The sequence below is a fragment of the Lepisma saccharinum genome, chromosome 22 (genome assembly GCF_977018435.1).
Source record: "Lepisma saccharinum chromosome 22, izLepSacc3.1, whole genome shotgun sequence".
Classification (NCBI taxonomy): Eukaryota; Metazoa; Arthropoda; class Insecta; order Zygentoma; family Lepismatidae; genus Lepisma; species Lepisma saccharinum.
In genome coordinates this window covers 47,166,118-47,185,672 of record NC_139250.1, presented here as the reverse complement: position 1 = coordinate 47,185,672, position 19,555 = coordinate 47,166,118, and the positions used below count along the sequence as shown (strand labels likewise).

Here is a 19,555-nt window from a genome sequence, read left to right as displayed (position 1 = left end):
TTCCGGTAAACTGAACACGTACAATGCGAGAATCTGGGACTCAGAAAACCCCCATGCGACAATGGACCTCAAATGAGACAGTCTAAAGGTGAATGGGTGGTGTGCACTTATGTTCAATCGAATAATTGGTCCATTTTTCTTTGCGGAGCAAACAATTACTGCAAATCTTAACCTTCACCTTTTGACTGAATATGTGACACCACAACTGGCTGACCTTCAACCAACCGTCTTTACCAACAGGATGGTGCACCACCACATTGGTGATTAAATGTTTGTGACTTCCTGGACCAAACATTTCCCGGTAGGTGGATTGGACGGGATGGCCCTATTCTCTGGCCACGTCGTTCACCAGATATAATGCCCCTAGATTTCTTTCTATGGGGCTACGTTAAAGACACTGTGTATCGAACAAATGCACGGAACATTACTGACCTCAAACAAAGGATCACTGATGCCATTGACACCATTGATGAGGCTATGCTAGAGCGGACATGGCGCGAAATCGATTTTCACCTTGACGTCCTTCGTGCAACCAATGGTGCTCATATTGAGGTTTATTAAGTTATAAAAAAAAACTTCAATATATGCTACTATGTGACAAATTTCATTTATTTATCTCTTCATATGTGTTTGGAATAAAAGATTGAAGTTGTGAAGAGACTTTATGGACATCCTGTATGTGTTAACAAAAATATAAAAGAAGAAAATCGCAATTCCAGCCAAAAATAGCGACATTATGACGTAAAAACTACGAGCATGACAACATATCTTTTAAAAGATATGTGGTAAACAAAAGGTGAATGATGATCATATGAAACTGATGGAGGGATACTAACAAAGAACAGCCGGATACTCGAACCCGAGAACTTCGTGGCGAATTCGAAATTCGACCACTTAACGCGCTCGGCCATCAAGTTGGCTGTTCCACTCTGTTGGACCAGTGTATGGCTGGGTCTATTAATGACTGTAATTCTTTCCACTAAATCCTGTTACGAAGCTGATGGAACTCTTTTCATTTTACCTTTAGGAGAGCGAACAATTGACGACTTGTGTGGTTGTCCGCTATGACACACAACTCCAGTTCATCTCAAATAGCTGACTTGAATTCAGATCGGGGATAGTCAAATTATTTCTTCCATCCCGATCCACGAAACCCAAAGTTTAAATTTGTAATAGGATGAGTTATCATGCTAGTAAATGTAAGGACCCATTATAAATTCTTGCCACAGTGTGTGTAAAAGGAACTGTAAAAAATGTCTTGGAGTGCATCGGTTCTTTAAACACTTGCACACCGAAGCCAATGTGCAGAAACCAATCAAAAACAGCTTCGCACCAGAACGGAACCGCCTACAAATTGCACCTGCTCGATTACTTTTGCAGCAATCTGTATATCGTGTCGTACCCAAGGTATTGGGTAAGAAGTTGCAAGTCTTATGTTATTCTTAACATAGCATGAAGCAGATAAAGGAATGCGGAATAAGCAATTAGGAAAACGTTAGGTTAGTGGCTAGAATACGAGAGTAAGGACTGCGGATTGTGTGTGAGAGAGAGTAGGGAACTGGGAAGCGATTATTGGACAATGAAGCGTGATCAGATTGAATTCTGACAGGAAGATCAGACAAGTGACAATTGAGAGGACAAGTGTAGGAATAATCTTCATCTATTTGTGAGGCAAGTATTATCCTCTTCTTACCTATATCCATATCGGTTCAGTCATGCAGACTGCAGAAATCCAATTATTGCACATGTGAATGATTTTGCCATTCCTTTGAATGTAACCTCTCGCATATATCACATTTAGGCGAAGCGAGTGATAACCATCTGAAAGATGAATGATGAATGACTACATCACCCAATCGAAGATTCAAGGTTCTTGGTTCGATCCCGACGCAGTTACGACATTGCGTTACGATATTAATGACCAGGGAACTGATTTATATGTAGTACAAATATGCAAGATATGTAAATACATATTTAGTTATTTTCACCAAAATATGGAGTTAAATATGGACTTAATATTGTAAAAAATTACCTTTCTAACAATATGAGACTACACGAGCTACATAAAATACAGTCTTGACATTGTAACTATTACCGTGACTGTCTTGAAGATAAACCAGAAGCGAATCCCGCACGTCTCCCACAAAATCGTTGCTTCTGGCGCTGCTGTCGCAACTAGTAGCGAGGGTAAAGTTTGCAATGGGCTGCTCGACTTGGAACTCTCTTCCAACGTTGCCAAAATAACGTTTGTAACAACCATAGGATACGATGCTTCAGCCCTCATTCTCTATTGTTGACAACAATTGTAAATCAAGAGGAAGTTCAAGTGTTTTGCAATAGCAAAGACAAACAGTTGGGAGGTGTAACATTGAAAAAAAGAAGATCGGATGACAGAAAGCTCGTAAATTTTCGTTTGTTTAACGTCGCTTCAGACTTTGTCAGTTATTCGCAAGAAAATCACCCAACTCTCTCGATTACACGGGGATACGTAGTTATTGCGTGAATATGGAGTAATGTGTTGAGAAATGTTCTGAAATATGGAAATAATATGTGAAAATAACTAAAATATGTACAAATATGGAGAATAAGAACTGAATTTTGCGACTGCGCAAAAATAATACAAGATATAAATGATTTCAGCTTCATTCTGCCTGTAATTATCTTGTGTGCGACATCACCTGACGAGCAACAGCACCACACTAAAACGCTTTCATCAGTCCGAAGTCCTTTAGCCTTGCCGAAATTTACGCACATCTCAAAGCTGAAGCGTTTAAGTAGGCAAGAATTGTGCTACCACGGTGAAAATGCAAAGAAACGCAGGCTTTGCGTAATTATGTAATTACATGCAACATACTCCCATTAAATCTCGTTGGTATAAAAGCGAGGCTTCAACAGATACTGGTTCCGTTGCCATACGCAGACGATCTCTCACAGGGCGTGGTTCATGGGAACTCAGACATGTTGAGACAGAGATGATAACAAGCCACGAACAAGATGCAGCGGATTAATGATCGTGAAAAGATGGGCAAGAACCACATTGGTAAACGTCAATACATACTCAAGGTTCATCATCGCACCATAAAATGCAGCCTACGCAATTTACAATGCCCTCATTCCAGTGTTCAACTCCTGTTTGGTTAACAAGCGAGCTTCTTCATTTAGACCCAGATGAACACGTTACCTTCTGACCTTTTTGTTTTTTGAAGAAGTTGTCTTCAGTAATGCTTCCGACAGTTATTGCAAATTGAAGAGCGCAAACCTGCTGGGAGATACTTACCACCCCTCAAACTGTATTGGCCGTCGCCTTGCAATCAAGAATACCAGGCTCGATTCCCAGTTATATTACAGAAGGTTGTCTCTGTGCATAATATCGAAGAGACACAGGCAAACATTGATTCTGGTATTTTATAAACATTTGCAATTTTTCACAAAAGACAATAAAAATCTTGTGGTACTGTAATGTTTTTCATTATTTTTTTTATTATAATTAAACCATTTGAAAGTTTTTAGGGTATTAATCATCAAAACCCGGGTAAAGCTTGTGTCTGTTCGTGCCGGTGAACAAATATTCCATATCACATACCAGAGCTTTATAAATGCGAAATATACAGTAAACATAAACAAATCTGTCTGACTGTGAGAGACAACCATTGAACTATAGTGATTTGTAGATATGTCTGAAACTAGTACATTAACACCTCCTTAATCCGGACCCCGATAAGCCGGACTTCGCTTAATCCGGACAGGCAAAAAGCAAAGAAAAAAACAGCAGAAAGCAAGGTTTTAAAATGTGGCTAGAAGTCAACAAGAGAACTTTCCAAAGAAAACGCAGTCAACCACTGATGAAATTCTGTTTCCCGCAGGTATTTTGTTGCTATAAACGGAGTTTCAATGCACTTTCTACTGTTCTTTTAGGTTATTTCAGTTAATCCGGACTTTCGTTAAACCGGTCAACTTATTCCCCCCATTAGTCCGGATTAACGAGGTTTTGCTGTATATGTAGCAATTGTGAAGATCGTCTAGCCTCTAACGTATGACAATCGACAGAAGTTCGTTATTCTTAAGGACAGTGGCGAGCCTTCTACTTTCCTTTTGTTTTAAAAACACTCCACCAACCCCCATCCCCCCTTGGGTACGTCACTGCTTACGGGGTACAACGCTGCTCAGTCAGCATTGTAGTTGGATCCAAGATGGCCGCCATACAACTGCAAGATTATAAAGTAAGTAAGAGTAGTAGTCTGTGAAGAGTGGAGATCGAAGCTGTGAGAGGAGTGTCTCACTCAGCGCACACCGCATTGAGCACCTTTGTGTGCTGATGTTAGCGCGGATTGATCTCGTTGCAGGCCCGTACCCAAGGAGGGGCCAAGGGGGTTATGGCCCCCCATCGAACCATGAAATATTTTAATGCGAACCTATAAAGAAAACTACAAAAAAAAAACACGGACGGGTTTTCACATTTTGCAAGAATTTCAATTTTGTTCTTGCATAAATGAATGGGTTGTTTGTGGAGAGAGGTAAACTCCAGAAGTCTGCACTGTAGTATATTTAGCAATTTTAGTTTTATAACCATTTATGGACAGTTACCAAATGTCCCAATTTGGTCGGGACAGTCCCTGTCCTGATTTTTTCGAACTGCATACTTCATGAGAAAATGTCCTTTTTTTCCTTGTTAATACACATTCAGACATTTCTTCATTATAAGAATCATTCCTAATACAAGTCATTTAACTTATAAATATATTACTTTGTAATCATAGATTATCTTTATTACAAATCAAATCAAATCATGGCTGTTCAATGGTGGTGGTATAAGAAAATTGAAAACATTTTTAATTTGTGAATATTATATTATTCAAATACTTTTGAGAATGGAATGTAAGCAATATGCACCGAGCTGTACACCAGGTGAGAGCCTTTCTCCTCAAGCGACTTAATTGTTTATTGTCGGATCAGGGAGAGATGGGGGGAGGGTATCACTGAGTTGATTTTTTTCCCCGTTACGTTGGTCCATAATATTGCACCACTATAATTGTACATCCAGCTGCAATACCACTATAGCGTTGGCGGTCACATGCAGGGTACAAATTTTCATGGCGGAGGGGGGATCTCACACCTTCCCACCAACGATCCTTTCTATTCAAATTCATCCCCCCCCCCAAATCAAAATTTTGCTATGGGAAGAATTTGTGTTATAACAATAAAAATAAGCAATTAATTTTGACTTCATACATACTTTACTAAGAATAATATCAGAAACACACACAACGAAGGAATAACAAAGAATAATGTCTGCGTGTGTGAATGTTGCATACATCTCTTGTTCTCTCTCTCTCTTTCATTGTCTGTCTCTTTCTTACTTTAGAGCTGGTAACAGCATGCGGTTAAAACGCACTTCTATAGTCATGGACAGTGGCAGCTATTAGGGGGGGCGAGGGATGCAGTTGCCCCCCCCCCCACTTTTTGTCACTTTTGCTCCAGCACTATGCTAAACTTTATCTACCAAGATAAACTGAACTGATAAACTGTCCTTACCCCTCCCCCAGTTTAGGCACCTTGCCCCCCTATTTTTGGATCCCAATGGCCGCCACTGGTCACAGATAAGATTTTATAATTATGTCAAAATGGACTAGTGAGGAACGGAGCCGTAGCTACGACATGTAGACTCCATGTACTGCGCGTTTCATGTGAAAATCAGTGGTGGCTATTAGGTGGGGCGAGGGGGCCAGTTGTCCCCCACTTTTCTCCACTTTTGCCCACTTTTACTTAAGCTAAACCTTATCTACAAAGGGAAACAAACTGTCTTTGCCCCTCCCCTTAGTTTTGGCACCTTGCCCCCCCAGTTTTGGAACCCAATCATAAAACAAAAACTACGAACTGTTGATTCGCCCCATAAGCAAAATATTGACGATGAATGTACGTATGATAGACTTACATTTCAACCAATAACTACCACAGGAAGTCGGCTAATTTTAACAAACAAATCCACAAGGCTGATCCAGTCATTCAAGTCCTCTCGTAAGGATCTAGAAACTACCGTGCAACAATGTCCGTGTTGAATCCTTATTGTTGCCGGTATAAACAAGTTCTCTTGCACACGGAAAGTTCACTGTCTCCGTTGCGTTGAAAAGAGGAATTGAGCAGCGGTTATAAATGGCCTGAACGAGTAGGACTGGTCGTCAACTATACTGCAGGTAGCAGGGATGTCAAATATATCAACCGCTCCAACAGCTCAACATGCGAGTAATTAGAGAGTAGCACATCCGGTGAACGCAAAATGAAGCGACGGAGGACCCTAAGTCATGTCTGGAGAGTTATGCGTTGTGTCCATATCCCAACTGGAGACAAACTCGCTGGAAAGACCGTCACAGGTCATCACTTGTTGATAGATGACTGTTTGGTACCAATTACAGAATGGTTTGAGTTTGTTTTCAGATGCACTTGATACACAGAAAGGCTAATCGAGACTGAATCTACAGTTTAACCCGCAAACGGCCGCCGGTGAGTACCGCTCTCACTTTCAATTTTAATGAAGTGCCCTTTTAACAGTACTTAACCCAGGGTTGGTTGACATGTTAGCGTTGCACTAACATTGAAATTTTGCTACTTATGTATATATCTGTTGTAAAATATGAAAGTTCTTTGAGACGCAGTCTAGCTGTCTTTTGTTTTGTTACTAGTTGGAAGTGATCTTGTCAACAAATTGTCAAAATGTTAACGTAACCCCCAACTTCTCGACTATTTTCTTTTTTGTTGTGTTTTCTTGTGTTTAAGTGACTTTTTAGAATGATGTACAATACTCATATATTCAGTGGCGTAGCAAGAGGTGGGTGGAGTGGGCGACCGCTTGAAAGGGGCCTCGCATCCCATGGGGTTTATACGAAAAATGTAATAAATGGAAGTGAGAAAAATAAATGGAAAATGCTAATTTTTGTGGACAATAACATTAAAACATTCTGTTCTTATCTGGCTTTAAATTCTTGTTTAAGGTTATAATTTGAATGAAAACTCGTACGTCCAATCAGAGGCTCTAAGCCTAAGAGGTCCAAAAAAACAGTAAAAATTGTCATATTTCTGATTTGAAACATTTACGCAAAAAATTGACCATAATTTGGGTGGACATTTTTAGAAATTTACTCCTTTCTTGAATTAAAAGCACTTTGTCTTGTCCTTTCTTCTTTCTCTTCATCTTGATTGATTTGGTGTTTTAACCCTCGCATTACCAAGCGGGGTATTCCGACTACCCCAGGTTGATTTTTCCCTATAATAATTTTATCTGCAGAGCTACATACTTGTGGTTTCATGACTTTATCCTAAAATGATTGAAATTGTATTTACACTCGTGACTGACCCAATTTTTTTTGTTTTTATAGTTATTACTGACGGGATATATTGGTGCGGTTGTGAGACTACCCCGCTTGGTATGAAATGTCTTATCTTCTTATTTGTCAAAAATGAAGGTTTTACGAAATATGTCTCTCATTCATCTTCGTTATTTAATTTTTCCATTGTTGAGTTTTACCATACATCCATTGTTTAGCTCAAATAACATATATTGTTGTCTATTGTGTCAGGTTACTATAGTTGAGTTGAATTAGAGCGCGCATACATGGCAACGCTGCACTAGTATCACCATACGGTGTTTATGTTTCAATTTAAATACTTTCAATAATTTGAATAACTGTATTTCAATACTAAATAAAGATATTCATTGAAAATAACAGAATCTAAAAACAAATATTACACTAAATCACAAAATTGTATTGGGGTAGTCAAAATACCCCGCTTGGTAAAATAAAGGTGTCGAAAAGCTTGGCAACGGAAGGGTTAACGCCACGATAAGGATAATCGGGACTGGGCCTAGAGTTTAAAGTGGAATCCGAACCACTTCGGATTCCTTCACCGGGAATCGAACCCGGGACCCCTTGATTACAAGGAAACGACGCTACCACTTTTTTTTTTTTTTCAACTTTATTCCTCCACAATTCTTCATTGGTAACAACTATTAATACATTCTGGTTATGTTTCTTTAAAAACATTTTAAATACAAATTGGGTGGATTTCTTGCTGTAAATAAACCTGTGACAAGACATGCATGGATGCAAGTGGGTATATCCTTAGAGCACTCAAGAAGAAACCAGAACTTAGGAAAGGCACAAAACAGAAACCTTTACCTCTTTCTTTGGCCATTATTACCATGAGGAACACAAGTATATACACTGTGCTCAATATGAACACATCACAGCACTTCATTTCATTCTAAAATTATCTAGAAAACAAAAAGGTCAGTCAAAGACAAAAGCAACCATCACAAATTCATTCGTGCTCACTGAAAGTACTTATTTGTCGCTACAGCACCAGATTGCATCATTACTTGTTGACTTTGCTTCAAAGCTAACAATCAGATGCAACGCCCCTAGTGTTAAGTACATTCTACCTCCAGTGTTAGCAGCACCTAGGATTGCAAGTCATTTGTCATTGTCAATTTTTCCCCTGATTTCCCTAGCTTTCTCTATAGCATCAGTCTTCAGCTTATCCTTCTTTTCTAAAATGGATTCCTTCTGTACCTGAATTCGATCCTTCAGTGTTTCCTTCCTTTCCTCATATATTTCCTTCAGCTTACTTCTTGGTGGAATTGGCTTTATGTATCCCCACTCCTTTAAGTACTTTATGGAAACTGTTGTACCACCCAATGTTACTATGTACCTTGCAGGTGTTGCTATCTTGTACAAAGCATATGCAATGGCCAAATACCCTGCACTGGAGTCTTTCAGGGGACCTGTGATACGTTCACCTGCGCCTAGAGCCTCCAACACGGACACAACATCAACACCACTCTTTGCAAGATAATAAAAGCCTCCAAACCAAAATATTGAAGTAATGACATGTACAGGCACCAAAACATACCAATAATCACGGTACATTTGTTTAAACTTTTTAAACAGAGAAAGTTTCTTCTCAGACTTTTCTGGGTTAGAGTCTTCCTTACACTCAGGATCAGACTTTGTGGAAAAGCTGCAGGATATTCGAAGATTTCCAGACCAATGAGAGTATGGAGAACCAAAAAATGATGAGCAGGCAATAGTTCTTCCAAACTGATGTTTCAGAAAAAGAACATTTCTATCAGGTATGTCGGATTGGAACATTTTTCTTCTTTCCCAGGAACCTGGAACATTCTCCTGCTCCAGCTTTACACATATTGATCGATTCTGGAAATGAATCAAGCCTATTAATGCTTGCGAACCAGTTTGAATATACGTCGCATTTGGATTTCTCAGTTTATTCCACAATAGTATTTTCCTGCCATGACCACATACAAACGATCCAGCCATGGTCTAGCCCGAAAGAACTATGAATCTTGCGAGTCATGCGCAATTAAAAGTCAAGTTACATCAAAAGTAACCTCCTTTCACTGTTAGATCATAACACTGGAAATTATACAAATATTTTCTCTTTGAAAATAACCTCTTCGTATATTACATCATGTAGTACACCACTGAGCCATCGGATAGGCACTAATATGTTAACAAATGAAGCACCTCCAACTCCCATGGAGTAAGGTGTAAGGATTTACATGCTTGCGTTGTTTTCAACTCAAGAAGAGCATGGATAATATTTGCAGTTCTTCCTTCCTTCCTATAGCTTCAGATGCAGCGATTGCCCTCTCTAACGAGTACGAAGATAAATTATCCTCCGAATTTCCTTAATCATGTTCTACGTTTCAGGAATATGCTTAAATCTGAAATCACCTCAACAACATTGGATATTTTCATCTCCTTGATAACTCTACACTAGCTCAGTGGCGTCGCGTGATGTTCATATACGGGTGTTCACAATTAATCCTTATACCGAATGCAGATTTACTCCTCTCCCTTGTAACTTTATCTTCAATTGAAGTAATACAAGTTTTCTCTACAATTAACACCCTTTTAATTACGTTATTTATAATTAGTAATGGGTGGTCCAAACTATTTAAATGTATCTATTGCGAACAAGACCACTTGCTAATTTGCCCGAATAAGTGGCTAAAGAACACACACTAGACATGTACTTTCATTTGCTTAAAATCCGCCAGGTTTAGCGACTTGTCGCTAAAGTTTGCAACTAAGTATCGCAGACCTTTTCGAGTGCCCCTTGTATAGCCCTTAGCTGTCACTTTTATGCAACACGCACACCAATTGTGTTCAAAGCCCTCCGTTGAACACCGTGGGAATCAGTGTTACCAACTATCTACAAAAGTTATCAGATGTTAAAGAAGTAGTGTCAGAGTATATTGTCTGCATATACTCGTACATGAAACAAAAATATTTTCTCGAATTAATATATTGTGTGTGTGTGTGTGTGCATTTAATATGTACGTAATTTAAAACACATGCATGAGTGTTCACGTGCTCATGCGAACATTATCAGGCAATGCACCTGCACTAGCTTTCAGTGTTCTGTCTACCCTGTACGGCATTCTGTTTGTTTCTTACTCTTCCGGTAACAGTCACGACAGAAGAACTATCTTTCTCTCGCAACTGAGACTTACGAAGAACTCCTAGAAGCTGGTGTAGAGCAGTAAGTATAATTTAGGCCAAATTTAGCGATGTCAGTATCCTCACTGTTGAACGTGAAAGGGAAAGATCTAATGATATTGTAACGTATAAGTGTCATTCGCAGCCCAGAAGTGAGATTTCTGTTAAGAGGGGCAGGGGAGGGGATAAGTAAGTATTTGTCTTTTCTTCTTTTGAATACACACATGTAAAGTTGTAAATGAAAATTCACAGGTAGAGGTTCGATTTGCATAATTATTAATGTAAATGTAGCCCCAATAAGCCATTCCAAAAAACACTTAAATTTTTTGGAAGAATCTCACTGTACATAGGAGATCCAATTTTTTTTTCTTGCGGGCGCGTGCGATTTTGTTACACCACTGCGTCAAATATTTAGCATTACAAGAACATATCAGACGTATACATTTAATTGACATGAACATGAGCCAAAGAAAATAACAATAATTGTTTGATTGCTGATTTCAGCTTTTTAGAAATACAAATAGATCCACACAAATTAGTTACAGTTTTTCTCCAATGTGAACAGTAGGGTACATCGGGGTAATTCAGGCTGTTTTCAATTTCGCTCTTATAACTGGCAGACAAACGGAAATAATTTATTCCAGTTCCAACATTATGTTTCAACATCCATAAGAAATGAGAGCACTTTATGCTACTACCCCAGGAAGAATGTTAGTTCCTTGTTGATGCCATTATCTAACAAAATGCAGGCAATGTAATTTTTATATACTCAAACTTAAGCTTTTTAATGAACTTGTTATAGTAATATTTGAAGTACAATGAATTTTTATTTTTATCCCTCATACGGGGGATTAGTCTGAACCAGATTGCAACTGAACTCGCCAATAGTAATGGTACAGCATGCACTATTGTTCATGAACACCTTCACTATGGTGTTGCCTTCTACAGTCAAAAACTGTATCATGGATCGCTGAACCTCCTTTGTGGCACCTGACACTGTGAACGCCATGACTCACCTCACTGAATGACTGACTGGCGCCTTGGAGGCAAATTGCACATACACAACTTCCCTTCCCTGTCAGTGCTGCCACCTAGCGACGCCGTCTGGAACTCGTCTTTCAGACATGTGACGTACCCCAGCCTGGCCTACATATCCCGTAAGTTTCATCGCTCTGTCAATTTATTTCGCATTTTCACGGCATTAATCCGGTTATTTATTGACCGTACGGAATAGGTAAAGTAAATAGGATTCTTGTACAAATTTCTCTCTTGCACGGTATCCGTATATACTGACTGCATTGGTTGAACAATATAATTTGGTGTAATTCGAGTCTCTCTTAGCGGGGTAAATTGGGTTATTTTTTTCATTACAGAATTAATTTCTTCACGTTTTTCGTCCTGCATATTATATCACTTGTTCCACAAGAACAGAATAGCATGCGTTAGATTTGACCTATATCAAAAGAGCAGGTGACTCAAGTGTTTGAAGATTTTTGTCAGTCCATTCTTAACACGAAATATTGTTTTAGGTAAAAGTATTTTATTAATATCGGCAATTGTTTGCATTAACATCGACCTCTCGTCGTTCTAGTTAATGTGGGAACAGTGCCCTTACCTACAGTGTTGCCAACATCAGAAAATGGTTATGTTGAAAAGTGCGAAATAAATCATTGCAAAATGTTTAAAAAAAATGTTCCCAGTAATTTGGTATTTGTTAATAAATGGAACGTATTAATAAAGAGAAATTAGTTTAGAAGTATTTAGAAAACAAAAGCAAGCTATTAGGATTATTGCAGGAATAAGACTAGGGAATCGTGCAAAACGTTGTTTAAAAAATACAAAATATTGACCCTCCCTTCACTGTATATATGTATAAAGTGGCACTGTATGCAAGAAAAAATATTGGACTACGAAGTTGAATAGAACGTACATATAACACCCGAAATAAAGAGCTTCTAAAGTCATGCTTCACCAGGTTAACATTAGTTCAAGAAGGACCCGAACAGATGGCAGTTGAAATATTCATCCATTTACCAAATGAAATAAAAGCAGAAAGAATGACAAGTTTCAAAAACAATTTTTTTAAAAAAAACTGTTAGTTAATAAGGAATATTATAGCGTTAGTGAATATCTAGATTGTAAATACCTCCAAATACCAATGTATATGGTTTATATGGACTAATAAAATTGAATTCAATTCAATTCATTACGAAGAAGAATCACTTTGTAAATTCTGCAAAATGCAATACAGTGAAAGGAGTGAAAGGGCAGGTGACTGAATTCAATGTGAGGACACGAACGTCGTTGCCTTTTACGACGCAACCAGTTTGCATGTGGAATATTTATGTTCAAACAATAAAATAGCTCTATGACTCGATTTACATCAGCACTGATCTGGTTTATTCTGCATCACTGGGGGGAATCGAGTCACAACAAGCTTTTGTTCAACATGTGTTATAACAAGTTATAAATTAATTAAGAATATTTGTTATATCTTGTTTATATGCCTTAATGTCTGATTTGTGTATTAACTATGTAGTTTACAACGTCCTGCAGTTAGACACAGTCGTCACAAAGTTAGTCTGCTACTCTTTGTGTCGGGAACATGATACTCTCTTGGGCTTGCTGGGTTTCAAACACAACACTGTTCTCAAAGTTAGACAAAGCTTTACATCGCACATATCTCCTATAGTATATGAACTTACAAGCAACTTGCATATTTATACACGTTTCTTTAGTTTTGTCATCTGATGCCTGAAGAGGCGAAAATAACAATTCTTGTAGCATTTCAATCGCAATCCACTAAAACACAAGTACATACATATACAATGTAGATTTAACGTTGGACAAGACAAACGAAATTCATGGAAGTTTTGTACCTACTATTTTCGCGTATCGCCAGAAAGAAACAAAATTAACGCAAACCAATACACTACTTTACCGTTACATTATTCCTGTTGATTCCTCACCTTCTCTTATTTACCGACTCAGCCCGTCGATAGGTAACAATATTCAGCCTGGTCCATTCCTGAGTTGGTAATGTGACGTCAGCACATCTGTCCCTATCCTGAGCAAGATCTATATACTCTTTTCCATACCTACCAATTTCCTTTAGGTTCATCTGAACATTGTCTCTCCATCTTCGTCTTGGCCTTTCTACAGGTCTCTTACCATCAGGTTTCCCAATAAGAATCCTGTAAACTTCTTTCCTCTCCCATTCGTGCCACATGGCCTGCCCACCTAAGTCTTCTTGATTTAATCATTCTAATAATATCTGGACATGAATACCAATTATGCACTTCTAAATTATGTAACCTTCTCCATTCGCCTGTCTCCTCATCCCTTTTAGGGCAAATATTTTCCTAAGGATCTTATTTTCAAATACTCTCAATTTATGTTCCTCTTCCAATGTATGGGGCCAAGTTTGGCATCCATATAATACTACAGGCAAAATTACTGTTTTGTATATTTTAACTTTTAGTTTCTTAGATATTAAACGAGAAGACAAAAGTTTATGAAGAGAGAAGTAACATGCATTTCCTGAATTAAGCTTGATTTTTATTTCCTCTTTAATATCATTTTGATTTGTTAGTATTACTCCTAAGTACTTGAATTTGGAAACTGGTTCAAACGAGTTGTTATCAATAATTAGATTTTGATTATTACCTAACACTTGGTTTCGGCCTGTAAGCATATATTTAGTTTTCTCTTTGCTAACTTCCAAACCTATCTCTTTAGCTGCTTTGAAAAATATTTCAGCATTATTCTTAATTGTATTTACATCATCCCCCGGTAAGTCTACATCATCTGCATATGCTAACAACTGAGTCACACTGGCAGATTTTAATACATTTCAGAATGTTACAAGTTCAATTGACGGCTTTATCGTCTAATTATAGTTGTGTGTGATATGATTAATATTAGTTGAAATAACAAACGTTTAAAAAAATATCTTAACATCTCAACTAACATCAAACCTTAAACATTCACATTCGTTACAAGTTTGCGTAAGAAAATATAATTTTCACCAAGAAAAATAGTGTTTTTTGAAAAAGTCATCCGTTATCCCTTGGTCTACCATAGATATGAGATAGCTCAAATCTTGATCTCAGCATACGCCACTGTTCATGTCTTCTGAAGCCATCCAAACCTCATATTTAGTAACCGAACCAAATGAAAAAAAGCATACATCCAACTGTACCTGTCGTTCAGAGATTTACTCCTTCATTTTTTTGTTATTCACGAATTACCCAAGATGCTTTGCATGCGTGCAGACAGCCAGTAGTTAGCTGCCATATTGTGGTCACGACGGGCACGAACATCCACATGATACCTTGCAGTAACCCTTCACAGCAGCTGCCCCGCCATTTCGGTATTTTCTGTGTTTATTTTTGCAGCGGAGGTAATTTTATTCTCCAGAAAACCATCGCTGTATATCCAGCTACGCTTCTCCATGATCCTAACTCCAGCAGTACTTAAAGAACAACCTTGGGTACTGAAATCATACGCTGGAATCTAAAACTGGCACTTAATCCTCGGATTGGTGCTAAATCTTGAGTTCATGACAATTTTGGTTGCCTTAAATCGATTACCATCGGGTTTTGGGAAGCTTTGAGAATCAAATTATGCTTGACCCCCGACCGGGCAGTGTTTAGGCATTATTAACCTTTCCGATTGTTGACCTGGCATGCACGGCAATGAGGAGCCTAAGTGGAGCCTATTAAGAGGCCTACTGTGACTTGTTCTTCGGAATCGAGTGTTCAACCCTGAAATTGAGGGACTACGCACTAATCCTCTGAGCTTTCAAAGTAGTCATGCGGGTCAATCCGAAGCAAATGGTCCAGCACTGGTTGCTTGACACTTTTTAAAAAAATAGTTTGTTGTAATCTCTAGTTCAAAACAAAACGTTTTGAAATAAATGAGCCTGCCTGCGTGGAGAAGAGGTTATAATATAGTTCAACGAGGCTGGTAGCCTTTATTGCCTTTGCGTTTCATGCATTAATTATTTTCGTCTTCGTTTCTTCTTATAGTCCACGCGTTAACTTCGTTAACGTGGAAGATCTAAAGAAAGCCGGCGCCAGAAACGTGGGTGTGGATAAATAGCGGGCGAGTTGTTTTCGTCCAATCACACTCAACCTTCAGCCAATGGGCGCAGCTGTAATTCTGCTCGTCTACTCCACGTGGAGTCTCAGTCACGTGACTCCGGATACGCCGTTGCCGTACTTTGCAACTTTAATATGATAAGGTGGTTGTGCGCGGAGGGACAAGGTGGAGTAGAGTAGATGTGGAGAGTAGATGTGTGGCAACACTGTGCGTTGAATGGGATTGTTGAAGCTGGGGTCGCGTTCAGTCGACTTCAAAGCCAGCCGGTCGTTAACGTAGCTAGCGTGTCGACTATACCCTATAATCCTCTCTCTCTCTCTCTCTCTTCCTTCCTTCTCTTTCTTTCTGTCATCCTCTCTGTTTTCTTCTACTTTTCTTCCTTCCTTCCTCTCTGGCTTATATTTTTCCTTTTCCTTTCCTTCTCTTTTATGTTTTGAGTTTCTACATTTCTCTTTCTTTGTATTTCATCTTTCCCTTCTCTCACTTTCTATCCTTTCCTTTTCCGTTTTTGGCTTCTATCTTTCTCTTCGCATTTCTTCCTTTCCTTGTCTCACTTTCTTCTTCCTTTTTCCTTCCTTCTCTTTTCTGTTTTGGCTTATTATATTTATCTTCTTCGTATTTCTTCTTTTCCCTTTCATTTTCTTTTTTATTTCCTTCTCTTTTCTGTTGGGTTTCTATCTTTCTCTTCTTCGTATTTCTTCTTTTCCTCTTTCTTTTTATTTCCTTCTCTTTTCTGTTTTGGCTTACTATTTTTATCTTCTTCGCATTTCTACTTTTCCCTTTTCTTTTTCTTTCCTTCCTTTTTCTGTTTTTTGGCTTTTTATCTTTCTGTTCTTCGTATTTCTTCTTTTCCTTCTCTTTCTCTTTCTTTCTTCTCTCTATCTCTGATCACTTCTTTCTCTTTTTCCTCTTGTTTCCTTTCCCTTCATCTCCATTTTTCTCTTCCCCCCTGTAAACATGAATGCATGAATTGCATTCCATATTTAGCTTTACGGCCCAAGTTCTTTTATTTCGACCCACTTCAGAGAATTTTCTGCATGCGTCCATGTATTTTCACGTCTTTTCTCTAGTTGAGGTCCCGATCCGAACACCACTTTACTTCAAAGAAAGTTCCGGAAGATCAGTTTCCCTCTGACAACCTCCGGAGCCAGTATATCCTCCCCTCAAACCATTTCCACCAATAGTGTCCGTTTTAGAAACTGACAGTACTTGTGACGTGGAGTAAATGAGATGTTGCCAACTCAGTTTCTTTAGAGATTTCATAACGTGACGTTGCGGTTATATTTGCAAGGTTGTGTTATTGTGTTTACACAGTGTGGAACCATTGGAGTGTAACGTTCTTGCAGTTCGTGTTGGATGTCTGAACACTGTAGGTAAAAGAGACAGCAGAGTTTCTCAGAGAAACAGGTGCTGGCTCGAAACCAGATACGTCTCTGGTCGGCTTCCTGTCGAGCTATGTCAAAGATACGGAACTGGCGTTCGAACCAGGACTTCAACTATACCTGTTCCTCAGAAAAGTAAACCTCCTTTCTATACTTGTGAGAAATCAGATTTTACCAGGGTAATGGAAGTTAAATAACGTAAGTAACGATCGTTACTTGTGGAAAGTAAGGCGTTGTCTTTAGTTACTGATGGGTACTAACAGAATTACTTTGAAAGTAATAAACTTTCAGATACTGCGTTATGTACGGTTTTACGGGATTCGTTTTCGAAACAGCCGACCCCTGTGACGGAGTGGTTAGCACATCGCGTTTCGACGCCAGAGGTACCGGGTTCGAATCCTGGCCTGGGCATGGATGTTTGTGAGTGTTCATTCATCATTTCATCACTCATCCCCATCTTCACAAGCTAGCCAAAAGTGGCACAAAAAGCTAAGTAAATAAAGCAAATAAATCAGATCATATTGTTTTTGAAACAAAGATATCGGTTAGCAAACAGAAAGAGTTAGTCAGTCATAATGTGAAAAAGCTTTGAAATATTATTTTAAGTCGAAATTTTTGGGGTCGCTGAACTTCCAGAAGTTATATGATGATTAGTACATCAGTAGATGGAAGATTATCAAGTTCATCTAGTTCGTAAAAATTAATTACTGTGTTGTGTGAGAAGGTTGATGACGGCATATACTGGGAAATACCAACACTCTTGAGATATGCGTTGCTAATGGCAACAATTCGCACGTTTACAGGAAATTAATTCGAGAAGGTAGTTTAGGCAAGTGGATCAAGGCTCATAATTGCTTTCTTGCTTCCACATCTACGAACGTGCCATGTTCTTCTTTCATTTTTAATAATTCTCTCTCTTGTTGACCTTCCCTTCATTACATGTTATGATTTCTAAGTTCTATGATTTTAGCCCTTTCAACAGGGGCGGTTTAAGGGTCGGGAGACCAGGGTACCGTTCTCGAAGGGGGGAGTAAACCTGGGCTTCCTCCTTCATTGGTGCCGAAACGTTATTTCTGATTACATAAAAGTGGCTATTTGTTTATTTTTAAGTCCACTTTATGCACAGAAAGGCTTCTTGGGACTGGACCTACAGTCTAATGTGGGGTCCGAACTGCCAAGCCTTGGAGAAGCCAAGCTCTTGGGAGTATTAATGATAGATTTCCCATGAAGTTGGTGCAAACATAATTACACCATGTTAAGGGAACATTATTATGGACAGAACTATAATTTAATAAATTAGTAACACTTCGTTACTTTCAATGTCTAATGTCATAACCTAATTTCATCTTGATATTTTTGAAAAATATCTGAAAAAATATACTTTGCAACAAAAATTCACATTATCCTTACACATTAAAGAGAAATATTCATGTAAACGTGTACGCCACACAAGCAATCTTTGCAGAACCTAGCTCTTTGTGAGAGTTGTGAGAATATGGTTAAAATGTTGAGCAGTGATTAAAAAAAAATACGTCGTAATTACCCTTTACAGTCAACCCCCCTCCCCCTTAACGAAATTCTTGGTGTGGGTCAAGTACGTATTTGGGCGCTCAACAAAGTAAGGGAAAGTGGCCAAACATCATCCACAGCCCTAAACCCGTCCGCCAGTCGTTTCGTATCTGGTAAGTGCTGCCACCCTACGTAAGTTCGTGGAACGTGTGCTTTGTTAAGCGTATAGCGGGGTTGTTGGCCACATCTTGCGTAGCTTATGCTGTGGTTTTTAAAATATAACTTATTGTGAAGGCTACAGCGAAAACTTTACACGAAACACGCCCCCATGGCATATTGACAGTAAACATGTATCCAAATACCGTTCCCCTGTTATGTTCCGCTGTATATTTTGTTGTTTGTACACCTTTATGTGTGGGGAAAGGGATACAGTACAACATTCCATGATTTATTTACCTATTACCGCCTTGTAGCCTTTTCTTACACTTAACCATGTGCTGAACGCCTGGCGTTGTCCGGGTATTTATTTATCCCAATCTTCTATTACACAAGAAAATATTGAATTCTAACTAGTGTAAAATTAACTTCTAGTTGAACGGCATTGGAAGTGTCATTATTCATCTTAGCGACCCCGAAAACTATAGATTCCACACTAATATCGGTCGTTTTCGATTATTTTTACATGTCATCCCCTTTCCACCATCCCCCTAGGGGTGCCAGAGGTGCCTTGAAGTTGCACGGCATTGGAAGTGTCACTATTGATGTTAGCGACCCCGAAAACTATATATTCAACACTAATATAAAATATTTTTACATGTCACCCCTTCCAACCACCACCCCTAGGGGTGCCAGGGGTGTCTTACCCCCACAGTATTTCTATCCAGATTGTAAGTCATATGTGTACCAAGTTTGGTTGAAATTGCTCTAGGCGTTATGCCGGAACAAACACACACACACGTCACACACATGCATCCATTTTTATATAGGCCTATAGATAGATTTAGGTATTACGTCTTTGTAGCCTTTTCTTACACTTACCCATGTATA

At 38.7% G+C, this 19,555-nt stretch overlaps 1 protein-coding gene across 1 annotated transcript; it reads right to left on the bottom strand.

The window, feature by feature from the left end:
* Nucleotides 1–8,135: 8,135 nt before the first annotated feature.
* On the bottom strand, nucleotides 8,136–9,485 carry LOC146004648 (protein FAM210A-like). The gene has a single exon (XM_083143557.1). It carries the CDS (start codon nucleotides 9,327–9,329, stop codon nucleotides 8,466–8,468), a length of 864 nt encoding a protein of 287 aa, XP_082999683.1. The 5' UTR covers nucleotides 9,330–9,485; the 3' UTR covers nucleotides 8,136–8,465.
* Nucleotides 9,486–19,555: the final 10,070 nt, after the last annotated feature.

Coding starts and splice junctions, on each gene's coding strand:
- LOC146004648 (XM_083143557.1), bottom strand. CDS start 9,329: ATGGCTGGATCGTTTGTATGTGGTCATGGCAGGAAAATACTATTGTGG.